Raw genomic sequence first — 17255 nt, 5'->3', positions numbered from 1 at the left:
AACCATCTGTAATGGTATCTAATGACCCTTCTAGCATGCAGGCATAGTTGCAGAGAAAGCACTCATACACATAAAATAAATAAATTGAAAAAGGAAGGAAGAGAGGGAGGGAGGGAGGGAAGGAAGGAGGGAGGGAGAGAGGACAGATGGACAAACGATATGGGCATAATGAATAGATTCCTCTTAAAATAAGAGAGCTCATTGTACGTTGCTTCTTCCTCCTTTCTGGGTCAAGTGAATCCCTGACCCCTTTTCTGCCCATCTCCCTGCCCCTAGCCCCTACTGAGAGACAACCACCACATTAAAATTCAAACACACATACACAAAAAGAAGAGGTTTAATTTATTGATTGCTTTTTTGCAACAGTTATATAGTATGTTATTAGGGTGAAAATAAAATTCTAATTACAGATTCATAAAACTTTAAGCCAAATTAGCTTTTATGAGACCATTAAATCCCACCTCACCCTCATCCATAGCAAGGTAGTTCGATCATAGCCTATATAATAATCCTTTATTGTTTAAAAATGATTAAAGCAGATTAAATACACAATGTAGATGGTGTTAAATATCTTGAGGAATGACAAATCAATAGAATTTCTTTCAGCATGGATTTCTCATTCAGAAATGTTCTGTTCATATGTATTTGTGGACTAGCCATCATTATCTGCGATTTGGTTGCATACATACACTATAAGTATCTCAAAATAACACTTAAGTCTTCCCCAAAATGTTTCAGAAGTGTCAACCTTCAAGCAACAAACAATTTTAAAGAACGTAAGTTCATCCTTTACTGGGTAACATCTCCTCATATGTGACAACATCACATTTCCCTCTGATCTGACAAAAGTCCCTAACGACGTACAATGGTCAGTTTCTCCTTTGCTCAACTCAGAGGTCGTCATATAAAATAGAGAAAGAAAGCATGTTTGAAATCACAGTAACCAAAGGACTTGAATTCATAATTATATTAAATAACCATAACTTTTTGTTTATTCACATTCCACATGGTGGAAATTATCCTTCCCTCCAGATTTTTCACTTATACCTTTGAGCTGTGAAAAGGATAGTTGCAAAGAAGCACTCAGACTTACAAGGTGTGTGGTTTCCCTCTTTCAGTACCAAGCACAAAGAGAACCCCATAAGATTTGTATTTGGTATCTGGCATTATTTTAATAGGTAGGATCGAGATCACAACTATCTTACCATAAAACAGTTTCACTACAGTGTTGGAGAAAATACACATCAGCATGTCACTGATGAGTCCAAACTCAGCCACAGACAGAGCATCTCTGATACGTGATGAAGGGCATGAATTTGTGAGGGTCTTGGTCTAGGCATGGTGAGGAAGGCAGGCATTTCCCTCTTTGGTCAATGATGTGCTTTATGGCTACTTATGAAGCTGATTGTTCCGATGAAGTTCATTTTGAGGCAATCCTCTTCACGTGAACCAAATCCAACTTACGTGAGAGACTATCGTCTAAGCACCTGGAAGGTGACTGTGGCCGCCAACCTAACTTACTTTATAACAATAGTGCATGCTTGTGGCAGAATTAAGACTCTCGGTGTTTCTTAGCTCTGAGTGTCACCTTTCTTCTCTGGTGTGGTTTTAAATGTTAGTTTCTTCCTCTTTTAGTTTTCGTTCTTCACTTCCCTCAAAACTTCGCTTTCGCATTTGTAGGCTCAAATGGCATCCATCCTGTGGGTGGTGCGTGTGGATGACAGAAAGATTCATGGAAGGCACATACAGTACCAATGAAGCACACACACTCGGCTTGCACACACTCATCGACTATGGAATCAGCAGCAGCGACTTGTCAACTTTCAAAATGAGACCCAGTGTTTTGGGGATTCAAGAAGGTTGTTGCCTTACAGCATGGTTTCCATTTAGATGCCACATGGGAGGGAGCTAGACCAAAATAGTTTCTTTACATCCAATGTTTCTTTGACTGTGGCAGCTTTGATGGGCAGTGAATGACACATTCCAAATGACACATAACTTAACTAGTGACTCTGAGAGGAAAAGACAAAAAGGGGCATTTATAGCTAGAATCTCACTCAATCTTAAGAAGTGTTGCTTTGCCAGGCCAAAATGGATCAAGGCTACCTTTCATTTTGGCCCTAACATAAGTGCTAAGTAGGCATTTGGAGAGCCCAGATGTATTCAAAGAACATCCATGGGAGACATAATGATTGCAATGCAGAATTGACCCACTGGGAATAGATAGCCTGTTAATATACCTAACGCTCTGCTGTCCTAATGAAACTTTCTCATAGACCTTCTAGAAGCAGTCTCAGCTGTTAGCTCTCCTCCAGACGCTACCTAGCTGGCCACAATCCCTTTGATTCTGCCCCCTTTCTGGTCCTTTCCTAAAAACAGAAAAGCCGCCATTCATGTCTAACTGGAAAGGGGCAGGTAGCTCTCTCATCTTAGACAACTCCTTTTTGGCACATGTGTTCAGCAAAGGCAGGATTTTTAGCACAGTGTTGTGCATCTCAGAAGCATTTTGCAGGAATAACAGAAAAGCAATGTTAGTCCAACAAAACCAAGCTAAGGAGGTTTTTTGTCTTTTCCTATCCCAGTGTGCAAGACTCTCATTTGTCCCCCTGAGAGGCAAAGTAAAATGGGAGGCCATGTTTCTTTCTGTTTCGCTTGCTTTGTTCTTAAAACAGGAGTGGTCAATTTTTCACTTTTAACTTTGGGTTACAGTTAATGCCAGGAGATTACAGAGACAGACACAGAAAATTGGGGTTTGGGTGTGTGTGTGTGTGTGTGTGTGTGTGTGTGTGTGTGTGTCTGTGGTTATATTTCACCTCCGTGTATCTGGGTTCTTTTAAATATCAGGAAAAGCCTTTCACGAAGTAAGGCTCACACTGTTTTTGGAGAACAGCTTTCAAACTCTGGACATCATAATACTGAATTTCAGTGTCCCAAACTGGTGCTCAGCCTTGATCAACGGTCCTGTGTCCATCCTCCATCTTGTTTGTCCTCCATCACCGTCTCCCCACATTCTGGAGGTTCATCACAGGTTGGAAAACATTTACACCCACGATCAAATGCATTAATTTAGGGATATGGGCTAAGGCTGAGATATCAGGGAGAGCAAAGAAAGGGATAGGTTGTGGAAGAAAAGGGCAAGCACTGAATGGTTCCAAGTCTAATGCAGCCCTCGGAGTTACCTCTTCGTTAGTATTCATTCTCAAGTGAAGTCCTGGTGCCCAGGAGGGCGCATGGAACACAGAGGCAAAGCCATCTACAGCCCTGCCCCTGTGGGTTTGGGTCCGGTGGTGTGGGCGTTTCCGACCGTCTGAAGCAGAGTAACAGGAAGTGCCTTCTAGCAGAGGTTGTTTCCGCTGGTGTTTGGAAACACACACAACACCCATGCACACTCATGCGCATACACTATGCATAAGCAGCCTCCAGTCGGGAAGCAACTGCTGGTTCTTCTGACCTCTAGGTTTAAGCCAAGTAGGAATCGGGTGGTTTAGGTGTGGCTCTCGGCATGGCTATGACAGGCTGGATGTGCCTGCTTTGGCTTAATCCAAATCGATGGATATGCAGCGACACTGCTTCACGCGTGTGACCCGTTTCTTCTTGGTGGGTGGCTGTAGCTCAGGACAGTTGAGAGTGACCATCATGGTGGTGAATTTCTTGGGTTTGCAGAAGGAGCAAGACTGAAAGGAGCCTTCCTCCTTCCTGATGTGTCTGGGGATGTAGAAGGAATTGCACTGGCCATAGCAGAAGCGGTTGATGATAGTGCGGCTGTTGCAGCCCTCCTCGTGGATGGTCTGCTTCAGGGGCTGAGTTTTGCACCAATCTCGCTTCAGGTACTTGCGCTCTGTCACGTGCAGGGCCTCTTGGCTGGACTCCAGCACCTCCTCTCCTGGCATGGCAGTACCCCGCCCTTGGCCCCGCCCCCGGGTCCTGGAGCCAGGCTGTGGTGGGGACTGGGTCTGCTCGGAGTCATTATGCTGAGCCTTGTCTGGAGGCGGGATGGCTCCTTGGGACCCTTTCTTTTTCCCTTCTGCTGCCGGTAGCAAGGTCCCCAAGAGGAGAAGCAAAGCTCCCACAGTATAGGCGGTGCGGTTCATTCTAGACGAGGGATGCAAAGAAGAGGAGACACAGACAATGAGAAAGTTATTTCATAAAAATCAGTAATTGCACCTAACATCTTACATCGTACTCTCTACACACTAAAGTTGCACTTACTTCTTACATTATCACCAGCTATTAGATTCTATTATTCCCGTTCCTCTCCTGCCCGTCAAACTGAATAATTCAATACAGTCACACAGTGAATTTGCCAAGCTTTAAGTTCAGCCAGGGCCCGTCTCTTCATTGCACCAACTCCCCAGTGGTTCTTCACACAATTGCATGTGATCTTTTCAGTGTTCACTTAACTGTATTTATTCTTGAATTTTATTTTTTTTTTTATTCTTGAATTTGACAACATGAGACTTTTCACTATTCCGGCATTGGAAAGAGACCAAGAGGCCTGTGACAGAACAGCCTAAGAGGAAAGAGGAAGGCCATTGGACAGGAGGTAAGAGGATGGAGACGCCTGGTGTCGTTCTTTGTGTCATGACCTCTCTCTCTCTGTCTCTCTCTCTCTGTCTCTCTGTCTCTCTGTCTCTCTGTGTGTGTGTGTGTGTGTGTGTGTGTTCTTATGTCATGTGTGTGCATTTATGTCATGTGTACCCCGGGAAAGGGCAGAAGAGGGCCTCAGAGTCACTGAAGCTGACGCCATAGACAGTTGTAATCCACCCAGTGTGGGTGCTGACAACTGAACTCAGATCATCTGGAAGCACAGAAAGTGTTCTAAACTGCTGAGCCATCTCTGCACCCTCCACTTTTCTACCTTTTTAAGTGTTGGAATATGTCATTCATCTATGGGTCTTTATGTATGCATAGAATTTTTTTGTCTGATTAGTTGACCAGGTAGGCCTTTCATTTCTTTGATTTTAATATTTAAGTTGCTGTGCAAAAATTCAATATGAATTTTCATACATATCTGTCCCTGTGCAGTGTTTATGTCTACTTCCCCTACTGCTTTCCTGTGTCCTTCCTTTCCCCAAATAGCCCTTCTTCTATTTTCATGTCACATGTATATTTTTTAAAGATTTATTTATTATGTATACAACATTCTGCCTCCGTGTATGCCCACACGCCAGAGGAGGACACTAGGTCTTATTTCAGATGGTTGTGAGCTTCCATGTGGATGCTGGGAATTGAACTCAGGACCTCTGGAAGAGCAGCCAGTCCTCTTAACCACTGAGCCATCTCTCCAGCCCCTCACGTGTATATTTTGTGTGTAGATAATTACATCTAAAATATATAAGAGTGAATGAAGAAATAAAGATAGAAAATGGGCACAATAGAATAAGTGGATGGAATATTTACGTTCATACGTATCAAAGACTCTGAGGGCAGTGAATTGTAAGCAAATCTGGACCTCCATCTGATTCATATATGGAAAGCATATATAATATTTATTAGAGAAATAAGTGAAGCAAAACTAGGGTAGGGGACAAGAAGAAGTCCAGATGGAGAGACAGGAACATGAATGGAATGAACAAAACAAATCAGAAAAAGGGGGACTCTTTCAGAGGCACGGTTGTTTAGAAAAGACAGGGCAGACAGGAGGAGAAGGAAAAGAGAGGCAGCAGACAGCCTGCCTGGCCTGGCTGCAGTCATCTGGGGAACTGTTAATATGTACACCCTGTTTTAGTCCCTTGGCCTTTCCACACAGCTCGAGGCCTGTAACACTTGTTGGCATGGGGCACACTAGGAGTTACTAAAACATCGAAGGATTTTCTTTTCAATGAGAACAGTTTCAAATTCATAGCCTCTCTTCTGAGCATGGCAGTGGCCTAAGGCTTCCCTTGCCCCATGCCTACGGTTTGTTCCACAAGACCACAGCTGTGAAGCATCCATTTTCTCCCCGCTGAATACCAGTATTGCATGTGATGACCACTAAGTGCTTATTAATATAACCTCGTTTAATGTAACCTCAGTCTCCAAGAAACCAGACAAGCTGGTATCATTATCTAGACTAATCATCGTTAAGAGACAAAAGCAGGGTACGATGTACCTGCTTTAAGGGACAACTTCTGGCAAGTGAGGACCATTCAACCCCAAGGCTAATGTCAAACTAAGATAATTGAATGTTGCATTAAAAATATTCTTAAATGCATCATTTTTCCACATTAACTTAATACTTTGGAGAGGCTTCAAGTTTGGAGCTGATAATGTGACATTTAACTCCTGTTCCAACTGTAGCTTCCCTGGCTTTTGTCAGCCTATGTTACAACATCCCTGTTCTTTAAACAGAGCCATGATGACCACCACAACAAAAAAAATTAATTGCTTTGTTTTGTCTTATAAAACATCACTTATGAAAATAGTCCAGTTATAAAATAGTACAGATTTTTCTCCAGAGGCCAGAGAAACTTGATCCATGACCACTCTGTCTTCCAGAGACTACAATGCAAATCTGAGACACTGTCACAAGTTTCTGATGTCTCTCAGTTGAGGACCAGAATCCAAACGAAAAGGCCAAGAGCTAAAATAAAACATATTCATTGCTAATTTTAGGAGAATATTACATAGATGGCCCTAGACCTAGGTTGGCAACCTTCTTCCACATAAAATAATGGTAATAATAGTAATAGTAATAATAAAAATAATAACCTTTAAGCCAATTCACTCCTTCCAGGCCCAGAGTCTCAATGTCCACAGCCACAGAGGCCAACCTGAAGATGACTGTGGATGTATTTTGAATGCATGTAGCAATTTATGTCATGGGGCCATACTGTTCTATAAACATCCATTCACAAAGCTGCAATTTATTTTTCCCAACTAACTCAGGACTCAGGCTTATAGACCGACCTGTTCTTTCCTGGTATATTTGCATCAGTTATAGAACAGATACCTATTCTGAGAGTTGATGGGAGCTAATGCACCATCTGACCCTCTGTGCCTAATTTCGAGGAGGTGCTTATTAATATTTGTTAAGTGGTTGATTATTGCACTACATAAATTTCTACATACAATTTCTGTTCTTTGCATTTAAAAATACTGTGACTGGTGTCTAGGTGTGAGCTAACTGCAGGGACTTTGGTTCCTGAGAGTCGGGACAGATCTAGACAGCTTCCTATAATACTTGTCTTTTTTCTTCTAAAAAAACCCCTAGTGGTCTCAAGTCTTTATCTGGTCCTGTGCAAGATACTATGAATTTTGTTTTAACCTAACAATCAAGCAATATATTCACAATTACTTGACTATAGTTTGGGATTTAGTGTGGGAAAACTTTCTGTTCCTATGTCATTGAAGGAAAGAAGAAAAGAAAAGAAAACATTCAAACTAAGATTTACTGGGTGTAGAAAGTATTTTTTCCATTTTAAAATGCTTTTCCTTTTAAATATTTAATGTTTATTGTTAGGCTTTCAAGTTCTTAAACTTTACATTGTTTCAGAAAAAAAGTTTTAAAACAAAAACAAACAAACAAAAATCCTCCAAGAACATCAGGGAAGAGAAGCCACAGCAGTGCGCTGACTCAAGTCGATTGCCCAGTGTGCTCCTGGTGGTCGTCCTGGTGGTCCACTTGAGAAAGGGCATGGGGAGCAGCAACACAGGCACGGCTGAAGCCAGCTCTGCCAGTCAGCATCCCCTCATCTAAGCCTCCTACCAACTAGCCTTGATGACTCAATCAGGGAATTAGGGGTTTTCCCTCTTGAAATTGCAACTGTGTTTCCACCAAATGCACAGTGCCTTATACCTACTACAGGTGGGCAAGAAATAAAGAAGCCAGGATTTCCCGGAGGACCATTCTTTCCATGCCAACTCCTAGTCGTGCGCGGAATCACTCAAAATCAACCCAAAAGCTGGTCCAGATTTAGGTCCCCGTGTCTTGCCACCCATGTCCAATCATTAACTCCATAGTGATTTCCATTCATAAAATGATTTGTTCACGTTATTGCATTGGGTAGCATCCCATGAACTTAGAGCATACACCGTGACACCCAGCAAGCATTGGTTCTCCTTTACAGACGGTGCGAGTCTTCATTCCAAACTTCACCTTATCATCACCCTTCATGCATTTCTGCTGTTAAGTGAGCTCTCTTTGAAACCCTTCTCTGCCAGCAAACTTTACTTCACCTTCATCTCTTCTCCTTTAGCCACCACCCTCCTCCAATCACTTATCTCAAAGGACAGTTCCTCAAAGCAGGTCTTCCCTACCTCCTACTTGTTCCCAGTTCCCTAGGTGTTCAAGAATAAACACCTACAAACAAGATATGCCATAGTAATCACCTCTACCCTGATAATTTATCCAAAATTCAGAAAAGCACGAAGCATAGTCTTCAGATTCTGGAGATTTGGAAATCCAAATAGTATGGATAACTTGTTTCCAATGTTCTTGGTGTATTTAGGAAATCTAGGACCAGTTCCCTTCAGCACACTTCTCATTGCTCATTGTGTCTCTCACATTAACCAAGCAACCTGCTCAGTGAGTTAAATGGGGTTTCCGGTAGGAATTACAGTGAACTTCAGATATCTGTACCTGACCTAGTCCATTGTTGCTGCTGACCAACTCTTAGAAAGACAGGCAACAAGAATGACATCAGCTCCCGGCATAAAAACACATTGGAATTGACTGTGAAGGCTTTATGGGCTAGCTGGATTGTAAAAAAAAAAAAAAAAATCCCTTTCTTTTCCCCTTGGCCCTTAATCTTTAGGAAGAGTGAAAGTTAGCTTTAGTTAGATCTTTAATTTAAATTTTAGAATCAGCCTTTAGAAATTAACTGGAGAATTCCTTAATAAGAATAAAGGTTGATATATTTCTCAGAGAAGTTACATCAAGGAGATAAGAAAAATTAATGATTAGCACACATCATAAATTTTATTCCCTGCATGTTGCAAACTCTTAACTATAACCCACCTATTCGGGTTAAGTCAGGCTGGAACCTAACACAACACAGAATGGGAAGGAGACACCTGGTGGTTAAATATCTTCTGTGGTTTCCTAGAAAAGGTATGTTTTAGTGATGTTAGTAATTGTATACAATATTTGTATCAATGGGAAATGAATTAGAGAATATAAATATCAAACAGCACTACTGAGTGATGGTCAACAAATATGCTGCATTTTGTAACAAAAGCTATGTAAGTATAAAGTGGGATTTCAGTTTAAATTCAAAATCACCCTCTGGTCTCTCCTGCCCAACACAGCCACTAACAAAAAGGTACCTCTTATTTTTGAGCCCTTACTATGTCAAGCATTATGCTAAATACTATCCATGTAATGTCACAATAAAATATGAGGTATATAATAATGTCTTCCTGTTATTAACCAGGAATCCATCCAAGGTCACATAGTTTATAAAGTGGATAGCCAGGATGTGAGCCCAGTTCTGTCTAACACCAAACATGTCCTTAGTCACTTTGCCAATGACATCCAGCACAGTACATTTAACAAGGAACATGTGGATTTGCTTTCTAAAGCAATAAATTTTGAAGAATATTGTAAATCTAATAATTATCTATTTTGTATCTTCATGTTTGCATGCGAAGGAAAAGACTTCTCTTGTCACAGGAATTCCTGTTGTACTTTGCATTTCTAAGAACATATGTTAAAACTAAAGGAAATTCTTTGCAGATGTAAGACATGGGCTGGTAGCACTTGCCTGGTCAATGCCTTTAGTTAAATCTGCAGTCACCGCTCCTAACTGCCTCCCTCCTCTTCCCTTGACATAAAAGGTTAGAGTTTTCCTGTGCATCTTTGGCTTTGTATTTTGGAACATACTCCAGAGCTTTGCTGCCACCAAGCACTTCTTGGGGGAGAAGTCTAGGGTGTGGGGTTTCTTTGGATTCTATCACTTTGGATAGTGGACAATTAAGACTGAGGTCACCAAGAGCTTCAGTTTAGAAGGGCAGGAGGTGGACACTGAGAGATGTGAGGACTTAATGTGCTGCTGCTCTTCCCTGTGTAAGCCCTGGCGTGAAAGCCACATTAGCCAATCTGGATTTCCTACAGATTGTAGGTTACCAAAACATTTCAACCAAAGTGAACTTTAAAGAAAACGGGAAAGCTGTGAAATTACAAAGTTTACAAAAGACTCTAATTCCTACCATGACCTAGGGGTTAAACACACACACACACACACACACACACACACACACACCCCTTAAATAATTAGTAATGTCTAACAAATCCAACTGTACAGCGTATCCGATGAAAATAATGGACGCTCCTACATCTGCACACTTGGTTGGGGTGGTAGTGAGGGAGGAGCTTGTTTTCTTAAGATTCTTTTCCCTCTTTGCTTTGAAAAGCCTGTACTCCCAAGACCCCTGTGCTGTCTGCCTTGTCCCAAAAAGAAAAAGGAGGGAGGGAGGGCAGCCATGGGGTGAAAGAAGACTCCTCACCCTGGGATGGGGTTATCTTAACCTCTTCTACGCTATTTATTTAACTTGTAAGAGCAGTCAGAAGGAAACCACCACTCTGGAGTCGCAGGGACAGCTTAAAGCCCATTGAACACAATAGATTGTTTTAATCAGTTCGTATCCTGGCACCATCTCAAGGGAACATAAACAGACGTGCGCACCGCTTGGGTTTGCTCTTTCCACCAAGAGATCCGATTACCTACTGATGGTCATCATTCTGCCCTCCAACAGTTAGGAGGAGATTTTAACCCCTCACTTCTAGGCTATATTTCTCCATCAAAGAGTCGGGATTTGGATTCGGCTGAGAAAGAGAAGAGGGCTGTTGAGCTAGACCAGCAAGCCAGTCTAGGCTCTCAGAAGGTATTCCCAGCAAAGGGTGATCACCTCACGTCCTCGCCAGCCTCGCTGGTGGATCCTCCCCTGAGCCCGGCATAGGAAAACACTAAACTGAAGCGTGCCAGAAGCCAAACAGCCAGTCCAGAGCTATTGCGAGTTTATTCTTTCCAAACTAGAGTTCTGCAAATAACTACAACCACGGAGATGACAGCCACATCGACGTCCTCTTCGCTCTAGCCTTCCACTCTATCTAGAGAGGGCTCACGGAAAAGGTTTAGGAGCCGGCAAGGAGCAGATGCGGTGTGGATATTAGAGCGGAGTTGCTAGCGAGGTGCAGCGAGGCGAGACGAGTGCCTGTCGGGTACCGATCAGCCGGCATCCGCGGAAGTGGGAACCAGCCGGTGGTGGCTGCCCGGCGCCTGCACGTCTGCAGAAGACGGATGAGAGCGCGGAACCCAAGAGGCTCAGAACAGACAGCCACCCGCAGGCCTGCGCACCGCTAGCACAAGTGTGTGGCACGTGCCGCAGGAGCACCGCAGGCAGCAATGCACTCTAGCTACGAGATACCGGACCCCCGACTCTTCGAGGTTGCTAAGCCTGGCGGATTCTGCCTTACCTAATAACTCTCCATCACATCTGCCATACCCATAAACGCACATGCCACCAGTTCTCAAGTCCGCAGCAGTTACCACTCAGCACTCTGGGACGGCCGCCCCTACAGACGCCCCAGACCTAGCCCCGCGCTCCATCCTCGACACTATCTCCGATAGCAACTAGTAGCAAGGTCGGTTCTGCTCACACATACCCGGCTCCCAGGCTCAGACCCAGGCAACGCTGTGCCTTATACTGGCTGGCTACTCCCACGGGCTCTGTGCTTCAAGCTCCAGGACCGGGGTTTGCTGGACTCCGACAAGTAGAAACTGGATGCCCTCTCTTGACATCTCTCTCCTCTTCCTACTCCCCCCCCCCCCCCCCCGCAGACCCAGCGCAGCGAAGTCACCATGTATCTACCTCCGCGACAGAAAGCACCAGGCTCGAATTCTTCAAGGCGCACCCCAGGGAACTCCAGGACTTTGGTGCACCGAGGGACTACGCCACAACTGAGAGGGACTTGGAGTGGTACGGACCCTGGGGATCGCTTGACTAGCCTGGGTACTAGAGCACGCGAAAGCACGCGCGCGCGCGCGCACACACACACACACACACACACCCAGTGCCACCCCGCTCACCTGTCAGTGCGGTGGGTCTCCAGGTCCTTCTCTGTGGACTCGTGGCCCTGCGTGCGACCACGGCCCGAGCCACTTCTGCTCGGCGCCGGAGGAACGACGGAGAGTGATGCTACCGCGGTGCGCTGGGTTTCCAGGTCCGCGAAGGGCGCACCAAGTGTCGGGCATCTCAGGATCTCCCATTTAAATGCCGCCGGCTAAGCGCGGCGCCCGGGGCCGCGTCTCTCCATTGGTCAGGCACGGTCGCCACCGCAGGACCCGCTATCCGCCCCCTTTCCCGGTACTGCCCCCGCCCACTGCACCCCTCCTGCTTCCCTGCGGGGTCCCCTCTCCGCCCGCCTCGCCTCTTTGTCTACTCCCCCCGCCCAACTGGGTGGGAGAGGTCACCCCAGGGAACCGCGCCTGGAATGCACAGCAAATCACATTTTCCGCTCCCGTTGGAGAGGGGAGCGCGGGAGGAAATCCCCCCACCCCGCCTCCCAGCCCCTCATCCCCTCTCCAGCCCCAGGTCTGGGCTTCTCCTCTAGCCTGCCGAGCTTCGTCTGCGTGGAGTCCCCCTCCGAGGAGCCAGAGCTGCACTAGGTAAAACAACAACCAATGGATCGCTACAAACTAGGTGGTTCCTCACCACTGGGGGACATGGCACTGCTGGGTCTCTGGTCAAGCAAAGGAGGAGTCTTAGCGGCTATGCCTGAGGCCCCCAACTCAGAGGGCGCTGACCCTTGCGTTGGTGTTAACCCGGACCGACTCGTCAGCAGTCAGCAGGAGCCTGTAGCCAACAGGACACCCTCTGCTCCTTGCCCTCCACCCGCTTCTTCAGCTCAGATGTCCGGCTGCTTCAGTTGAGTGCATGGCAGGAAGAATAAAACTAAACGGACCCTCGGCGGTCAGTTAACGTTCCTATTAGTAAAAGACCTTAAAGAGGGAAAGAGCAATCGCTCGGCAAGCAGGGTTTTTCTGTAGTACATCCGAAATGAGCAAATCAGGGGGAAATAATTTTTTTCTTTTTTTAATTTTTTTTAAGGGGGAAATAATTTTAGGCAAGGAAATGACTGTCAATAGTTTCAGACGAAAACCTACTTAAGGGAAAACCTGCTAGCACATACTGGAGTCATAACCAGCAACCTGATGGATAGAGAAACCCACAGAAATGATACAAATATTTTCCCACTGGTGAGTGAACAGTCATCTCTTCTCTTAGCCTGAAAACCGGATCTGCAAAAAGCCATCGGGTTTGCGTGTTGAAGGTGCAGTCCGTGAAAAAATCTGCCCATCTGCCAGGTCTGAAGGCACCAGTCAGGTCAAGTGAAGATTTTGCAAAGATGTGTCAAGAAGGAAATTTGAAGATGCCTGCGATGCTTACAGCAAAAAGAACCAAAACGCTTATGAAACTTTTGTGACATAAGCTCTTGACAAGGAAAATAAAACCAAGTCATAAGCCATCAGGCATATATACATACATATATGTCCATGTATGTACATTTTTACATCCTTTTTACCAAGTGTTAGGGGAGGGGGCAAGAAACACCCTGAATACTTCTTCAAAGATACTTGGGTTTTGTGTTTGTTTGTTTGCTTTTTAATCAATAAAGCAAGAAGGAAGCCTCTGTCACTACCTCCAGAATTAGGAGGTACTGAAAGCTCTTCGTACAAATGGCAGGTGCTATGCATGAACTCCATAGTGCCTTTTACCCCATCTCATAAATTGTTCCATGGTTCATAGCTGTCCACAGAATAGGAACATTTGGATGGGCTTCAAGGTCTACCCTGGTCAAGTGGGCTTAAGGAGAGCTATGAGTCAGAAACCCACAATGTTCTTTATTCAATGAATGCAGAGTCCCCTGGAGCCCACGAAAAGGGTGCATGGAGCTAGGGTGAGAACAGTTTTCCCTCAGGAAAAGGGGAAGTTTATTTTCAAAACTCATTAACTTCTTCTTATCTAAAATCAAAGGTTTAATTACCCCCCCCTCAAACTCACTATTCCAAATAAAAATGCACAGAGGTGAAATTACCCTCCTTTTTTTTTGAGCCCTGATGCTGAGGCCTCCTCCACACCCACTTCATCTCCCAGCTGTTACGTCACCTTTTCTCATCATCACCATCCATCTCTCCCTGTCACCTAAGTATTTTCTAGAATGTAAACTTCATGAGAGCAGGGCCTTGGCTATTTTTGGTTGCTTTGATTACACGACACAAAATGTGATGTCTAACACATAGTTGGGATTTGATAAATTCTTGTGGGTTGAGAAAGTTAGGCATATTTCCAGTAAGTAGGACTGTAGACTGAGCCAAGTGTGGAGATTATGACCACTGCAACCGCAACAGCAGGGGCCTAACCTCTTCAGTTAGAGGCCAGGGTGTCTGCAAATATTTATTTAGAGGTGCAAGTGTTTTACTCTGGGTCTGCAACAACCAAGTAACCAGTTGTTGCCAACCATTATCAAATCTGGATGAAAGTAACAGAGGGGAGATTCTTTAGAATCCGTTAAGCCTAACTATACAATTAAAACCTGCTTTTAATAAAGGGGAAATAAAAAGAATTACTCAATACCATCAAGGTTAAAGGTATTTTGAAGAGAGGAAATTTAGAAAGGGTATCAGAATGTAGCCTGGGCTAGCCTTGAACTTGCAGCAAGCCTTCTCCTATTTACATTCCAAGTGCTAGGATTACAGGTCCAAGTCACCATGCCCAGGTCCAAGAGAAACTCTCAATCTGAGGTGCCCAAGCCAGAATAACTAAATGATGGCTTCTATTTCATGAAGCTACTTTCAAACTACCCTGAGGTGATGTGAGAGGAGTGTGTCCTGATTGGCTACTGATTGGTGGAGTCCTCTCGTATACCTGTTTGTTCATAGAATGTCTACCCATTTATTCATAGAATGTCTAACCCAAGATGCTGACAAGAGCTATTCTCTGAATTTGAGAAGAACCCAAAGGAATTTGTAGGAAGGTTTTGCTTAGAGGTGTGTGTGTGTGTGTGTGTGTGTGTGTGTGTGTGTGTGTGTGTGTGTGTATGCTATAGCTAGTTTTTATTAGATGCTTGCAAGGTGCCAAATGCTAGGTTTTAGATTCATATTCTAATTTAATTTGTGTAACCGTCATGTTGAGTTCTGCTTTATTTGTTCTTTCTAAGACCTGGAAACATGTATCCATACAGGTTTATTATTAAGGACACAGAGATATGCAAGGCACAGCTATAGTCCATCTTAGTTTCTGTACTATATACTGTGAGTTGAGTTGTATAGCATTAGAACTGGTATTTAAACATCATGACTTCTGCAGAAAATCACTGCTAGTGAATATGATAAAGACGGTCATATTTGTGTGTGAAAATGTCCCAGTCATTGATTGGGCATGGCACTTCTTCCTGTAACCCTGGCACTCAGGAGGCGGAGGCAGAAAGATTGTCATAAGTTTAGAGCTAATGAGTTCCAAGTCAATTTGGGTTGCAGAGTGGAACCCTGCCTCCAAACAAAAGTCACAAATGAGCTATTGTTTTATACAGTTAATATACAAAATAGAAAGCTTTTTTTTAAAAAAAATGGAGCTCCTTAATGCAAGGTGATTTAAATAATTCAATAGCCAATATTTTCAGGAAACTGGGTCATGTAAAAATATGAACATATATTTGAGTAATAAGAGTTTGCTTATATAGGATTTTACTTATGGAGAGTTCTGAACACATAGTCATTGAAAATGCAGATGTGCTCTGTGTTCTTAAGGTTTTCTATAATACCCAGGCCTTCCTTACCTCCTTTATGGCTACTGTGATTACTGGAGTCTATTTTAAAAAAAAACTTACTTATTTTTTTATCATTTGATGGTTTCACACAAACATGTGTGAGGTTTTCATCATTTCCCCCCCCCCTTATCACCATGTTTCATTCCCCTATCCTCCACCCCTGAAACCTTTATTCTTCAGAAAAGAGTCCCCTCCTACTTCCATCTCGTGTGTAGGTCACCCACTGAGTTTAAATGTGGTAGCCTTGCTGTGCATGGGTAGATTGTAAACTGGAGTGTGGGCAGTGTATCACTTGTTACGTCATGGAAACACATGACACCCTTCCCTTGGGACTACCTTAGGCTAAAGGAAGAAGGGGAGGTCTCACAAGCCCCTATCCCTTCTATGTGAAATATTGACACTCCATCTGGTACAGGTCTTAGGCAAGTAACCATAGCAACACTGAGTTTGTGAACGCATTGGATATCTTATATCTGAACGATATTGCTTTGAAGCAGTCCTCCCCAATCTCTAGCTCTTACAATCTTTCCACTTACCTCTTCTACAGCATTCCCTGAGCCTTGGTGGGAGGGAGTGATATAGATCTTCTATTTAAAAATCAAAAATGCTACAGTTAATTATTTTGGGCACTTGGCCAGTTATGAGTCACTGTGTTAACTGTAGTCCACTGAGAAAAGCTTGTCTGATGAGGGCTGAGAGCTGAACTATCTCTGCGTATAGAGATAAATATTGAGAGGGCAGTATAATACCATGTCCGCTTAGCAAAATAATAGTAGTAGGTTCTCACCTAGCACCCCTGATCTCCCCAAACACCGGTTCTTGGACAGGATTACAGTAACAGCCATGAGTTTTTTCCTGTGGAGCAGGCCTGAAATCCAATCAGAAAGTAGTTGGTTACCCCTGTAACTGTCATGCCATTGTTGCAGCAGTGGGCACACATGGCTAGGCTGGTGATTGTTGTGCTTTGAAGAGTTAACATCTAGGTAAGGTGTTGACAGCCTTTCCCCCAGCAGCCAGCATAGCGCCTTCTGGGTCTGTGTAAGTTAGACAGCGTAGAAGAAGCTATCATATTGGGACAAGCCTAATTTCTTCATGTCCTTTGACCAAATATGTAATGCCCTTATTAAGAGGGTTTTGCCGTCAAGTACTTGTGGGTAGTCAAGAACAATAGCTCTTGTTTTAAGACCTTCAGGACCTCCGTGACCAGCAACTCACAGTGAAATAGGTCACATTTGGCACTTGGATATTTAGAACTGTGGTTTCTGGAAGGTGAGTTATCTTTCTATCTAGGCACTTATAGTCAACTCCCCCCCCCCCTTTACTTCTTTTTCCAGACAGGGTTTTTTTTTTATATATCTTTGGCTATCCTGGAGCCAGCTCTGTAGAGAAGACTGGCATCGAAATCACAGAGATATCCCTGCTTCTGTCTCCTAAGTGCTGGGATAAAGGTGTGTACCTCCACCACCCAGGCAAAACCCCTTTAAAAATAATGTTTTATTTATTCTTT

The 17255-nt window shown here is 44.0% G+C and overlaps 1 protein-coding gene across 3 annotated transcripts; it reads right to left on the bottom strand.

Annotated features, from left to right (window-relative positions):
* Positions 1-319: 319 nt before the first annotated feature.
* On the bottom strand, positions 320-12218 carry Grem1 (gremlin 1, DAN family BMP antagonist). 3 transcript variants are annotated; one of them, XM_048459952.3, is made up of 2 exons: positions 12009-12218; positions 320-4092 (listed from the first exon to the last, which is right to left on the bottom strand). In XM_048459952.3, the coding sequence occupies exon 2, from the start codon at positions 4089-4091 to the stop codon at positions 3537-3539; it is 555 nt and encodes a 184-aa protein (XP_048315909.1). In that variant the 5' UTR covers position 4092; positions 12009-12218; the 3' UTR covers positions 320-3536. The 3 variants fall into 3 exon arrangements, with proteins under 3 accessions (XP_048315909.1, XP_087767431.1, XP_085552627.1); XM_087911305.1 differs by lacking the exon at positions 12009-12218 and adding an exon at positions 11791-11902; XM_085696501.2 differs by lacking the exon at positions 12009-12218 and adding an exon at positions 11585-11708.
* Positions 12219-17255: the final 5037 nt, after the last annotated feature.

This window comes from Myodes glareolus, chromosome 10 (assembly GCF_982192425.1).
Source record: "Myodes glareolus chromosome 10, mMyoGla1.1, whole genome shotgun sequence".
NCBI classification, from domain to species: Eukaryota; Metazoa; Chordata; class Mammalia; order Rodentia; family Cricetidae; genus Myodes; species Myodes glareolus.
The sequence above is the reverse complement of the archived record's forward strand: the minus strand, read 5'-3'. Positions and strand labels throughout refer to the sequence as shown.